This window comes from Gallinula chloropus, assembly GCF_964237585.1.
Source record: "Gallinula chloropus genome assembly, chromosome: 27".
NCBI lineage: Eukaryota > Metazoa > Chordata > Aves > Gruiformes > Rallidae > Gallinula > Gallinula chloropus.
This window is the reverse complement of record NC_140112.1, coordinates 372327-386222: the sequence shown is the minus strand read 5'-3', so window position 1 is coordinate 386222 and position 13896 is coordinate 372327. Positions and strand designations below refer to the sequence as shown.

The window sequence follows — 13896 nt, the reverse complement described above, 5'->3', positions numbered from 1 at the left end:
TCCCCCCCGCCCCCCCGCCAAAACAGCCTTTGGGGGTCAATGCTCCTCCCAGCTCCTCTCTCCAGAGGGACCCTTATGCTCATAGAATCATAGACTCATAGACTGGTCTGGGTTGGAAGGGACCCCAAGGATCACAGAGCTCCAACCCCCCTGCCACAGGCAGGGACACCAACCTCCAGGCCTGGAGCTACACAAGGTTGCCCAGGGCCCCAGCCAACCTGGCCTTGAACACCCCCAAGGATGGGGCACCCACCCCCTCTCTGGGCAGCCTGTTCCAGCCCCTCACCACTCTCTCTGCAAAGAACTTCCCCCTAACATCTCATCTCCCCCTTCCCTCCTCCAGCTTCACTCCATCCCCCTTGTCCTGCCAGTCTCTGCCCTTTTAAAAAGTCGAATCCCCTCCTGCCTATAAGCTCCCTTCAGGGACTGGAAGGCTGCAATGAGGTCCCCCCGCAGCCTTCTCCTCTCCAGGCTGAACAAGCCCAGCTGCCTCAGCCTCTCTTTGTAGGGGAGCTGCTCCAGCCCTCTAATCATCCTTGTGGCTCCTCTGACCCCTCTCCAACAGTTCCACATCCTTCTTGTATTGGGGGCCCCAGCTCTGGACACAGGACTCCAGCTGGGGCCTCACGAGGGCAGAGCAGAGAGGGACAATCCCCTCCCTGTCCCTGCTGCCACTCCTCTGCTGATGGAGCCCAGGATACCATTGGCCCTACGAGCTGCAAGAGCCACTGCTGCTCATGTCAAGCTTCTCATCCACCATGCTCCAGCAGGTCTCCATCTGTGATGCATGACCCCTCTGCCCCATCTCTGACAGACCAAGGGGGAGAGGAACAGCCTGGGGGAGATGGCAGGCACTGACCTCTGGGTGGGGGGGATCTGCACCCGGGCGGCTTCGCCCATGGCTTGGATCCAGGACTCCTGCTCCTCCGTGTTCTCAGCGCTGAAGAAGTACGTCCGGATGCCAGCGTGCTCGGCCTGGGGAGACAGGGACTGCTTGTTACTGGCCGGCATCTCCTCCACCCAGCACACCGTCACCTGCAGGGAGGCAGAGAAGTGGGGAGAGACACAGACAGGAGGGTGAGAGCTCCGTTTCCACCCCGGCACGGGGTCCTGCTGTCACCGGGAGAAGACAAGCACAGTCCTCCCCTCCCCACCCAAGCATGCATCCTTGGTGGCACCAGGAAGGCTCTGCGGGCACAGGCAGCGCCAGTCCTCATCCCCTTGTAGGAGAACCACCCCCCAGGGCCATAAGAACCCCCGTGGCCACCCCCAGAACCAGCCCTGTGCAGGGCCCTGCACCCAAGGAGCAGCACCCAGGTGCAGAGGGTGCTGCACCCAAGCATCGAGCAGGTCCCCATGGGGTGCACGGGGCTGGTGAAGGGTCCACATGCCAGTGAGAGCAGCAGCGCAGGATGGAGTGTTATCGCTCATGCAGGGTTAGGGGGAAGGGGGCTTCTTGGCCCAGACAAGACTTTCTGGGGGAAAAAGGTTGGGATTTGGGCCAAGACATCAATGCCCACTCTCTGCAGGGCAGGTCTGGCTACTTAGAGCTTTTTTAAAGCTTCTAACTTCCCCTTCAGTGGAAAGGGACAGGAGGCAGAAAGAAAAGGCAGGATGCAGGAGGGGGTTCCCCCATTACCCCCCCAAAAAGACTCTCAGGGCTCAACCACTTAAAAAAAAGACCTTTTTTTTTAAATGGGGGGTCCAATTCAAACCCTCTTTCCCTTCCCCCAGAGCATGCAGCCACCGTGCCCAGCCATGGGGTCATCTCCTGCATCCATCCCCCCTCCCCATGCACTCCTGCCTCTAAAAGCTCCGTAGCCAGAGCAAGGGAACGACATCCCAAACCAATTCCCCCTCCCTGGATTAGCGCGAGGCGAGCGGAGCATCCCGGCATGCCCGCGGGCCCCTCGCCCTCCTGCATGCATCAGGAACACAAGAAGGTACTACCTAGGTGGGTGCTGGTGTGGTGGGTGGGCACGAAGAGAGAGAGAGACCTCCTGTCCGGGGATCCTCGCCCGCGGAAAGAGGAGGAAACACAGAGATGGGGTCAAGCGTGGCGGGACACACCACACAGAGCCCTGCCAGGCCCCTCTCTGAACCAAACCACCCCCCACCCAAAAGGCAGGCACACGCCTGCAGGGCTCGGCTGGTGGGCAGCACCTTCACAAGGCTCTTCCCAAACCAGCCTGAGGAGCAGAGGGGGATGTTGGACACTTCCAGGTCACTCCCCTGCTCTCAGCTCTGGAAGCCACCGGCAGAGACACCTCAGTGGCACACAGGAGAGCTCAGCTCCAGGCCTCTTGCCAACGCTCACCCCTAAACCCTGCTCAAGCAGCAGCTTAAACACAGTTTTAAGGGTGGGGGTTACAACCCCCCACCCCTTAGATTAGCAAAGCTCCTCCGCAGTGACCCCAGGCAGCAGCTCCCACCACACTCCTGGGCAGGAAGATGCTGGGTGGGGGTTTGCACAGGGGTACACGAGTGTGCAAACCAGCCTGTGCATCCGCCCAGCACCAAGCGGGTGCTGCTGTGACCCACAGATGTGGGTGGCACGAGCAGCTGTGCTGGGGAAGGTGCACGGTGATGCCAGAGGCAGGTGGTGACACGACAAGCGCTGTGACGTGGGGGGGAGCTCAGATCTCAGTGAGGGATGCACAGTGTTTGATGCCGAGGATGGGCGCAGCATCCACACCCCCAACCCCGGCCTCTCGCTGCCCCCCCTCTCCAGCACCCCATACGGTGGTTCAGGCTGATGAGCAGCGACTCATTAGGTGCTCCCGGCCTGCAATTCCTTCACACGCCAGCTAAAGCGTGCTGGAGCTGGGGACACCTCTCGAGGTCTGGCTCCAGGAACGCTGCCGAGAAGCGTGGCAGCTGCCAGCGGGGACAGGCTGGCTGGGAGCAGCGATGTGGAGGGGAAACTGAGGCAGGGAGAGGGCAGAGCTGCTGCTCACTCTGCACCCAGCACCTCCCCGGGCTGGGGGGGGGGGGGGGGGCAGCAGTTCCAGAGCAGCACAGGCCTGGGGAGAGCCATGACCTTGGAGACACTGCTTTGCCCAACGTGTGCCTCAGTTTCCCCAGCAGAAAAGTACACCCACCCAGGGCAGGCTGTCCCTGGAGGGGTTACTGGGGTCACCCCTCTCCCCCCAGTTTGCTCCACACCCCATCACCGAGAAAGCAAGAAGAGGGAGCAGTGAGGACCCAGAGAGCATCACCCCAGCACCGTCCCAGTGCTTGGCCCCCTCCAAGCCCCAGCACGACCACACACTGACCTTGAACGTGTGCTTCCTGCTGATGTTGTCAGAGGGCTGCACAGCCGCCACACGGAAGCTGAGGAGGGGGATGCTGCCCAGGATGCTCTCTTCCTTCTCATCTGGGGAGCAAACACAGGGGTTACACACATGGAAAGGATGAAGACCCCCCCCCCCCACCCCCAGCCGCCCCCCCCCCCCCCCTCCCAGCAAAGCCCCACGAGGTGCTGTAGGGACAGGGCTCCATCGCTCCTTCCCACAGCCCACCTGTGGGAAGCCTCAGCCTGCCTGTTGCTCCCCGGCAGCTCCGCTCCCAGCAGCCTGCTCAATTATTCATGCCCACCCCCGGCTGCCAGGGCTGAGCCCAGCCAGCTGCCAGGGAAGCTGGGGAAGGCACCTGCATTAACCTCTCAGGTCCCTGGGGTGACAAACACCTGTGTAAAAGGGGTGCTGGGCATGGCTACCACTCCCCAGCACGCTGTCCCCTCTAGACCCCTCACCTATGCTGGCCAAACCCTCTCTGAGCTTGGGGACAGCCTGGGTTTGAGTGGAGGCAGCTGGCTGGGGGACACCAGGTCCTGATGGGGATGGGGTGGGGGGGACACCAGCCCCAAGGAGCAGCTGGGGTGGGCAGGAGCTGCTGTACCTTTGTAGTAGAAGAGGCAGCGATCCACCAGCACGAACCAGCGCTTGTTCCACTGCTTCACCCCCGAGCTGGCCTGCGGGAGAGGGGCAGTGAGAGCAGCACCCACCGGGGGATGGGGTGCTGCCGTGGCTCTGCAGGGCAGGCAGGTGGGAAAGGAGTGGCACAGCCCTTTTTTTGGGGGGGGGTGAAGGGGGGGTACCCCAGCACGGTGTGGGGCTTGGGTACCTGCTTGTAGAGCCATCCACTTTTGGTCACAGCGGCGTTGGGGTTCCTCTTCATGGAGTTGGAGCGCTTCCCGAAGGCGATGCCCTTGCGGGAGGAGCGCGAAGCCTGCGGAGGGGGAGAGGAGCCGCTCAGTCCCGGGGGACACCCCCAGCTCCCCGTCTCTGCTGCCACCTGCCATGCCACACGGCTCTGGGCACCCACCCGGCCTCCAGGACGCTCCGGGGGCGGCTCCGACACCATGGCGTGGTTGGAGGGCTCGCTGGTGATGGTTGCCGGTCGCTTGCCACCCGCTTTGCTTGACATGTCCGAGGTGGGTCTGTGGCACAGGGGAGCTGAGTCAGCAGAGTTGTGTTTCTCCAGCTGTCCCCTGGTGTCCCCCACCCCAGGCACTGCCCCCCTCCCCTACATCCCCCTCCACCTTGGTCCCCATCACGACCCACTCCCAGGCGCCAAACCCAGCGGAGACAGGAGCCAACCTACTTCTGCAAGTCAAGCCTTGAGTTGTCCTCAGGGACCTGTCCCGTCACTGGGTGCAGGAATGTGTTCCGCCTCTCATTGTGGCTGCAAGAGACAGCGATGGGGTGGTGGTCAGCGTCCCCTCTGTGTGCCCCCCAGCACCCCATCTCCTGCTCTGACCCCTCACTGCCCTGTCCCACACCTTGCCCATGGCACCTGGGCCGGCTCCCTGCCCCGAGCGCTCCTCCCCTGTGCCCCAGCTGACTCCATGCTCATTTCATCCATGGTTCCCAGGAAGCGTTTGCCTCTCTGGGAGCCCAAACAAGGCCTCTGGTGACTGAGTCCTCGTCACTTCTGCTGGACACATCCCAGACATTACCCATCAGAAGAAGGTTCTGCAGAAGCAGCAGCAGCAATGGCCCATTCTGGGCAGCGCCTGCAGCAGCATCCCCAACATCGTGCACCTCAAGCCAGGCTCAGAGCATGGGCTCTGCACCACACAGACCCTGGCCATCAGCCCAGGACCCACCAGCACCAGCTGTTGCAGCTGGATCAGCCCCAGCCCCAAAGGGAGCTGTCACAGGCAGTGCAGAGCTCCCCAGGAGGAGCAAGGTAGGGCTCTCAGCAGCAGCGTTTGCCATGTCCTTGCCCATCCCTCAGAGCTGGTATTGCTGGGCACCCCAGCACCTCACTGCTCTGGCTGGGGTACCCACTCACACCCTGCTTCCCAGGGAGCTGCATCAAGAGGAATGGACAAGGTGCACCCAACGGGTTCACGGCTCCATCCTGGGAAGCTCGTGTTGGAGCCCAGCCTTGTGACATCCACCCTTGTTCCCAAAGCTCCCATGCACCAGGACACGGGTTCCCAGGCCACCCGTGGAGCCCAGCACGCTGCTGAACTTCTGCATGTCAGCAAAACAGGGGGAAGTTTAAGCACGAAAAGGCGGCTGCCAAGACCATCCCATCCCCACACACTTCACCCTGAACCTGAGCTCCAGCCAGGCTCTGAAGAGATTAACCCCTTTCTACCCAAAGAAGCCTTGGTGAGAGGTGCTCCCCATTGCAGATCCCCCCCTAACCCAGCCACAGACCTGCTATCCTCCTCCCCCAGCCCACCCCCTCACTGGGGTCACCTTAACAAGCTCAGCAGTGCGCAGGCACCTCACGATGAGCAGCTCCCCAAACACCACCCACGCTCCCCCCCACCAAGCACCAGGCTTTTCTGTGCCACAAGTGACACAAGCTGTGCACAGAGACTGGGGCTGGAGCTGATCCTGGGCTGTTTGCCCCCAGCCAGTCACTTTGGAGGGGTATAACATGGAGGTACCGGTGCTAGTCATGAGCCCCCCTGCCCCATGATGCTGACACACAGGGGTGGTGCAAATGCCAAGTGAGCAACACCCCAAACTGCCCCAGCCCTGGAAAGTGGGTGCTGCTGGAACCATCACGGTGCATGAAGTCCAGCTGAGGACACCCCCCTGACCCCACACCGCAGCAGGTTTCTGTTCCCACAGGCTGTGCTCTCTCCCCACCCCACCGCCAAGTCCAAGTCACCCACCCTGTTTTCCAGTCCCCACAGCTCCTCCTGGCACCCAACCCAAGTTGCCTCCCCCTCCCCAAGCCTTCCCCCACCCCCTAGATGTGACAAGACCCTAGAGGAACAGCCAGAAAACCCTCCTAAAAACCACCTTTTGGCAGCAGCTCCTTGGGCTGACCCCGCTCCAGAAACCACCGAGTCCACCTCGCCTCCCAGGCACTGCAATGCAGCAGCCACTGCCCGGGCTGAGGGTCCCCCCCGCCACCGCCTGCCCACGGCTCCCCCACCCCCTGCCCACCCTGGGGTCCTACCTGACCCGTCGATCCACCCGAAACTTCAGCATGATGCCAGAGGCCTTTGCCAAGCTCAGCGCCGGCTCCCGGCTCCCACCATGGCAGCGATGGGCGCAGCCACCCCGGGCCACCTGCCCGCCACCCTACGAGGGGACAGCCTGTGCCGTGGGGACCACAGCCCCCGGTGGGCAGGGGGACACCGGTGGCAGTGGGGAAGGGTCGTCTTGTCCTCTACCAGTTAGCCCAGCCCCCCAAAACCCCCCCTCAGCGCTGGCATTGGCGGTGCTGGTGGTGGCGGCGGAGCAGCCCGGGGAGGAAGGCGGGGTGGGGGGGTTGGGGGGTGGGATGGGGGGGGGGGGGGGTTGGCAGCCCCGGTGTGCGGCAACCAGCAGCCGGGCGTGTGACACGGGGACAAACAGCTCCCGCTCGCGTCCCCGCGCAGAGGAGAGGCGAAGGGCAGCGCCGCCTCCCCCCAGCCCCAGGTGCAGAGCTGGGGAGAAGCTGCCGGAGAGCGATGGGTGAGAGGGGCAGGATTGGGGGGGGGTGGGGGGATGTAGGGATTCCCCCCACACCACCACCCTCCCCTCCCCGCCCCACAACCCCGGTAGGGCAGCGGTGGGAGGGTGATGGGGAGGATGCTGCTGGGGAAGGGATGGGGGGTGCCGCGGTGAGGCAAGAGAGGGGCAGGACGAGAGGTGGGGGGGGTGTGGGGGGGATGCAGGGCTTCCCCCACACCCCCAACCCCGGTAGGGCAGCGGTGGGAGGGTGATGGGGGGGGATGCTGCTGGGGAAGGGAGTTGGAGGGGGGATGCCGCGGTGAGGCAAGCGGCTTCGCTGAGATGAGCTCTGTCGCTGCCCTGGATTCACTGCCTGCATCCCTTCCCCCTGCTTCTGTCCCCAAACCGTCCCCGCTCCCCCCGCCCCCCCTCTCTTCTCTCCCCACCCCTCCCCCCCGATGCCGGCGCCGTCCCTTCCCCAGGTCACGCCAGGAGGAAAATCCCGGGGAGCGACCGACCCAGCGGCTGCACGGCGAGGGGGGGGGGGGGGGGGAAGGTCTAGGGGGGGATGTCAGGGCTCTGCGGGGCATCCAGCAACGGGGTTTCAGCATCCCCGAAAAAATCCAGGGAGCCTTTCACACCCCAGCAAGTTAAGAGGGGGAGGGAGCCCCCGGGTGCCGGTTTGGGGGTGTCCCACCCTCCGCCTGGGCAGGGCACTTTGGCAAGCGAATGCAAATAGATGGGGAGTGTTAGGATAATGCCGAGGGAGGGGGGAGGGAGACAGGAAGGCGGGGCGGGGGGGGGATGGAGCGGGGGGGAAAAGCAGCTCTGACATTTCAAACAAACCTCCAAAGAAGGAAGCGGAGCGCTGCAAACCAGCCGGCCTCCATCACGGCACCAGCTCCACCAGCACCCCCCGGACCGCCCCCCACCCCCACCCCCGGGACATCCGCACCCCCCATCCCCCCCCCCCGCCCCGCACCCCGCCCGCGGTGCTGCTCAGCCCGGCCGCTCCCGGCCGTTGCATCATCCACCTGCTCCTCCTCCTCCTCCCAAAACCCTGGAGTTACGGCTCTGCCAGCCCACCCGCCTTGGCAGAGCTGGGGCAGCACCGGCGCCCAGCTCAGGGATGCTCCTGCTAACTCCTCGGCTGGCACGAGTGGGTCCTGCCAGGAGCGTGGCCGGGAGCAGCCGGGGGTGGGAACCACATCCCCAGGGCGGGCAGAGGATGTGCCAACGCAGCAGCATCACTGGACACAGACACCTAAATCCAGCCCTTTAAGGGAGCTGCTCTCCGGGCACAGAGGAGCTGAGGGGTGCAGCTGCCTCTCTCTTCACTGACATAGTGCCCACCACCAGCCAAGAGAGGCTGAGAACAGCCCACCACAGCACCCATGGGCAGCACCCACCCCACGCCTGCAGCCACACCGCTGGCAACCCCCCCCAACCCAGCACTGGCTGGGACTCACCTGCTCCCCAAGCACTGCTGCTCTGGGCAGCGAAGCAAACAGGGGTCAAGGTCCCCCAACGGCCCATGGGCATGTGCCAGCTCTCTGATGTGCCACAAAGCCGCTGCTCACCTGGTGGGGTGGCCAAACAGCCTGGCAGGAGCTGGAAAAACAGCTCCTGGGAGTGCTGGATGCTGCAGGCAGGAGCCACGGGGTCTGCCCATGGCTGAGCCAGAGGCACCGTCCCTCCGCAATGGGGGGGTTTCCCTCCCTGTCCTCTCCCAGTTCAGTGGCACAGGGGGCTGTGTGGGATTCAGGGGCTGCTCTGGGAGCTTTTCACCCAGGGCCAGCCCTGGCTTTCCCAGCCTGGAGCAGGCACAGCTCTCCCTGCACCAGCTGGGCTGTTTCACAGCCATTAGTACCCAGGGGTGGGCATGGACACAGCATCCTCCCCAGCCCACTGAACAGACACGCTTCAAGGCTCTGAACAGCAGCTCAGGGGGGTGGGGGGGGCTCCCCCAGACCTCCCAGGAGAGCCATGGGGGAGAAGAGCTTTCCCTCAAGGTAACATCAAAGCAAACCACTCTAAACCTCCTCTTGCTTTTTCAGAAAGGGAAGGAGCCAGAGGAAATAAGCACCACAACCCAAGCACCCCACATACCCTCCACACTGTTTCTCTTCCCCTGAGTTGAGCTTTGGAGAGAGAGGAGACAATCCATGAAGGTCCCAGCTCCTCAAAACCACAGCAGGGGCATACCCCTGAGCAAAGCTCAAGGACCCCCAGGGTCACCAGCACAGCATGTGGGTGCCACCCACACATACATCACCCCCACAGCATGTGCAAGAGAAGCACCAGGTACCCCACAGCCCTCCCAGGGCTGCTTTATAGCCGCTCTCAACTGCTCTGACAGTGTGAGAGAGAGTTAATGCCACCCCAGCTGGGAAGGAGCAGGTGAAATGGTGATGGGAGGGAGCGATTTCCCAGCCCAGCCCTCACCTCAGTGCAGCCAGCTCCAGAGAAAGGGGGTGCAGGGAGCAGGGAGAAGCCCCCAGCATGGCTTGTTGTGGGGCAAAGCACCACACTCCCAGCTGGCTGCCCTGGGACCCTTCCCCATGGGCTGGGTTCCTTGTCAGACGTGAGGCAGGTGAGAAAAACCAGGGGTGGGAGTTGGAAAAGCTCCACTGAGGGCTGGTGTGGAGCACAGGGGGGTGGTACTTTCCCAAAGAATGCAGTAAACCCAGCTTGACTGACTGGCTACAGCCAAGGAGCCCCCCCAAAACCCCCTCAGCATGCAGCAGACATCAGGTAATGGGAACCAGCCTGGGTGCTGTGACCCTCCCCAGGGCGTCGGGGCTCTGGGCTGTTATCTGGAGGCTGCAAAGGCAGGGAGCAGGTGGGAGGAGGGGAGCCACAGGCTCCCCACCCAGACACTGGAGCCTGCCAAGCCCTAAATCCAGAGCACAGCAGCTGGGCAGGGTGGGGGGTCACAGGGAACTCGACCACCCCCTCCCCACCAGCTCTGTCCAGCCTGCACCAGCTCGGGTGTGATGCTGGAGCTTGGGGCGGGGGGGGAGGGGGGAGGGCTCTCCTCCACCCACCCCCTCACATCACCCCCCAGCTCCCAGGCTGGCTGTGTGCCCCCAGGACCCAACCTCCTCATCCTCCCACGCCCCAACCCGAATTTCAGCTCCAGCAGGCGCCTCACCGCCCCCACCGCCCCAGCCCTTTGGATGGGGGTGGGAAAAGCTGGGATGGAGGGGTTCCCATCGTGGCTGCTGGGTTCTGCCACCCCAGGACCACAGCAGGAGGCAGCAGGCTGCCCAGGCTGCTGGCACCCCCCCTCCAAGGCTCCTTCCTCAGGAGCTTTTACTCCCCATTCACAGGGTGAGCATCCAGGCAGCTCCCAAGCAAGGGGCTCACATGGCCACCAGCCAAAACACGCCCTGTGTGTTGGCCTCCTTCCTCTATTTTTCTAGCCCTTTCTTCACCTCTCCCCCCCCTTCCTCCTAAGCCACATCCCTCTCCTCTGGTAGGAGCCCTTGAAAATCCTTTTCTCCCAGTTAACTGCAGCGCTCAGCACCCACGGGAAGGGATGCAGGGTCACCCCTGTCATCCCACAGGGTCACCCAGTCATCCCACAGCCCCTGCAAGGGAGCTGGCAGAGAAAATCCACCCCAGGATGAGCACGTGCAACCCATCGAGTCCTGTCTTCCAGGGAGACCCCAGGGCAGGAGTAAATACATTATAATACACCAATAAACCTGACCCCCCCTGCACCCCCTGGGGCTGGATCCCACAGGCACAGTGTGAGTGGGTCTGGGGGAGTCACTGCAGCTGGGGGATGAGTGCTGTGAGGGGAGGGGGTGCCCAGTGTCAGTTTTCTGCTCAGGGAGACCCTGGGCTGCTCCATCACCACAGCTACTTTGACCCCCCCCCCATCAGATGACTGAAGCAGCAAAACGAGCCCTGCGTGTTCCCCACACCCTCAGCAAGGCTGAGCTGGCCCCAGCCCAAAGCCTGGGCCACAACCCACTGAGAAACTCTCCTCCTTGGCGTTTCCACATCACCCTGGGCTTGTCTGAGCTCCGTGCCAGGCCTGGGAGAGGGCAGCAGAAGGAGAAGGGGTCAGAGGCAGGCTGGAGAGCTGGGAGGAACACCCAGTGTGCCCACATGGGCACAGCCATGGGCTCAGCAGAGCTGCCCAGCAGCCCTGGAAACCCCAACAACTATTGGTTTCACAGTGAGATCAGCCTTTGGGGAGAAAATGCCTCAGAAAGGGCAAAGCAAACCCAGCCCTGGGTGCAGAGCTGAGCACTGAAGTTTCCCTCTCCCCATCCCTGCGGAGCTGGCCGGCTCCCACGGCTGCTGTCATGTCACAGCAGGGACCAGCAGCTTGTTCTCCTCCAAAACTTCATCCCCATCCCAACCCCAGCCCTGCTGTCCAGCTGAGCCAGCGTTTCCAGCACCGTGTCCATCGGGGCAGGGGGCCAGGAGGCAGCACAGCCTTGACATGCTGCTGAACCCCACGCACACACAGCCTCCCCTCACCCCTGCCTCGGTGCTGGCACGGGGGGTACAGCCATGCCCCTAAACCACAGTGCTCCCCTTCCAGTGCAGCTGCTTCTGGGATGGGGCCAAGGAGGCAAGACCTCAAACTGGGCTGCCAGAGCAGCCTTGGGAGGAGGCAAGGTGCTGGCCTGAGCACCCATCCCCTCTGCTACCTCACCCTGTGGCAAACCACGCCAGCTCCCGCTGCAGTGCCCAGGCAGGGAACACCCCAGCTTGGTGCCCACCACTGATGCTGGGGAGATGCTCCTCAGGCTGAGGGGCCTCTGCCAGGAGAGTTTTACCCCCTGCACCCCATGAGGGCTTTCAGCATGAGAACCTACAGCCAGCGAGCACAGCAGCCAAGCCAGGCCAGGCTTTCCCAGCCGCTCACCATCAACCCTCCTCCAACCCTGTGAGTCCAGCCAGAGCCTTGCTGGGAGGGGAGGCAGAAAAGCCAGCGCTGGATCTGGCTGGAAGCTGCAGAGCTGTCGTGTCAGGCTCGCTGAGCCGGGGCAAAGTCCTCAGCAAGGGCAGATGGCTGTTCCCGCGCCACGACAGCCGTGTCACCTCACCGCACCCACGCCTGGAACGTCACCGGCGCCACACAGCCAGGCTGGGGCAGGAGTGGTGATGTCCCCACGCAGGGGCATCATCCCAGCCTGCCAAGGGGGACTGTGGAGATGGAGACAGGAGGAGCAGGATGGTTGGGAGCAGGGGGAAGTCAGGGGATTTCCAGAGAACAAAGCGGCTGCTGGCAGCCAGCATCGCTGGCGGCGGGGAGGGCGAGTCCCTCGCTCCCTCTCCAGCTGGGGTCGGGGGAAAAAGCACAAAAAAAGCACCAAAAAAAAAGCACAAAAAGCATCAGGAGTTTGTGTTTTATCTCCCTGGCAACCTCAGCTCCAGCACAGGCATGGCCCACGCGGATGGCCCGGCCAAAATGTGCTGCTGCCAGAGACGGAGAGTTCGGCGCAGGCGCAGCAGCACCCCACAAGCAGGGGGGGGATATTGGGGAGTGTCTCAGCACTGGGATGGGGTGGCCCAGGACCTGGGGCTGAGCAGGTCACAGTCCGTGCCGAGTCCCACATTGCTCCATCATCCCCTCTTGGGAACAGAGCCCAAACCCCTCACGCATGGGACAGCTGAGCTCCCTGAGCCTTTGTCCCTACATGGGACAGGGCAACCGTCAGTTCTCCTGCAGCATCACCAGCTGAGCATCCTTCCCCAGCCTTTCCCAGCCCAAGCATCAGGACTGGACCCCCCTCAGGGGACCATTTGGAATGAAATCAGTCATGGCCAGATGGAAACACACACTGCAGGGCTCAGAGGAGAGGGGCCAGGGCGGCACACCAAGCCAGACCACAGCAGGCACCAGGCACCGGCATGGCTGAGCAGACACAGGGCATCGAGGGGGTTTATCAGAGCAGGATGCAACCCTGCATCCTCACCCCCTGTGCTCCACAGCCTCCTACAAATCTCAAATCGCTGTGGGGCTGCAGACCTTCCTCTCCCACAGCACGGGACAGGGGTGGCAGGTTGAGGTACCTGAGCAGCAGTGTCCAAGCTGCGAGTGGGACCCAGACCCAGACCAGACCCAGGCCCAGATTCAGAGGGTTTAAACTTCTCACTAAGCTCTTTAAGAAGCCACTTCCAGCAGACACAAATCCCTGTCCAAGGCAATCATTGGTAGGAGGCATCAAAGCAAACGTGGCCCAGCCCCTGGGCAGCCAGGTCGGGTCAGGAGCAGAGAGATTCCAGCAGCAGCGCTGGGGGAAAATCCTGCTGAGACAAATCCTCAGCACCCGCTTAAGCCACCACACATGAGCATCACACCCAAGGGGTGACAGGTGCCATGGCACCTTCCCTGCCACAACACTTGTCACCTCCTGTCCCTGGCTGCTCCTGGCCACAGGTCTCAGACAATGGCCCACGTGCAGCGCTGCACCCACGCTACACACACGCGCACACTCACCGGTGCCGCCACGCCGCGTCCCCTCTGTCCCGCTTGCCAAGCTGGTGGCTCTCCCAGCCAGGGTAGGTGATTTTTTTTCCTTCTCAGCCCAGGGGAAACCGTCATCATGGGTATCAATCATTAACAGCCACCGCAGCTGCCGGCAGCCTTAACCCCCTCAGCACCACGCTGCCGCCAGCCAAGCACCAGGAGAGCATCCTCAGCTTGTGCTGCCTGGCAGACACCTTTAATGGGACCGCAGCAGGGCAGCAGCCCAGCCCACCAGCAATGCAAAGGGGCTCCACACCACCCGGAGACCCACATCTGTTCCCCCAAACATCACAGCCCAGCCCACTGCTGAGGCAGCACAGGCCCTGGGAGCAGCTCTCAGTGTCCCCACGCATCCCCAAGGGGCCGCATCCTGCCCCTGCATCCAGCCAAGCCATGAGCAGCTCAGCCTGGGGGAGCTGCAGGGAGACTCTGCCCCATCGTTCATCCCAAGGGGCTAAGCCCCACAGCCCTCTGCCCCCCAAGGAGTGGGGC

General features: G+C 63.1%; 1 protein-coding gene across 1 annotated transcript in view; it reads right to left on the bottom strand.

The window, feature by feature from the left end:
- Window positions 1–13401, bottom strand: part of PLEKHA6 (pleckstrin homology domain containing A6) — a 29102-nt gene extending 15701 nt beyond the window's left edge. The window contains exons 1-7 of the mRNA XM_084275776.1: window positions 13375–13401; window positions 4606–4686; window positions 4327–4441; window positions 4126–4230; window positions 3901–3973; window positions 3276–3376; window positions 833–975 (exon numbers count right to left, since the gene is read on the bottom strand). Coding sequence (XP_084131902.1) covers window positions 833–975; window positions 3276–3376; window positions 3901–3973; window positions 4126–4230; window positions 4327–4428 — 524 coding nt within the window. The 5' untranslated portion in view covers window positions 4429–4441; window positions 4606–4686; window positions 13375–13401. The remainder of the gene's footprint in view (window positions 1–832; window positions 976–3275; window positions 3377–3900; window positions 3974–4125; window positions 4231–4326; window positions 4442–4605; window positions 4687–13374) is intronic.
- Window positions 13402–13896: the final 495 nt, after the last annotated feature.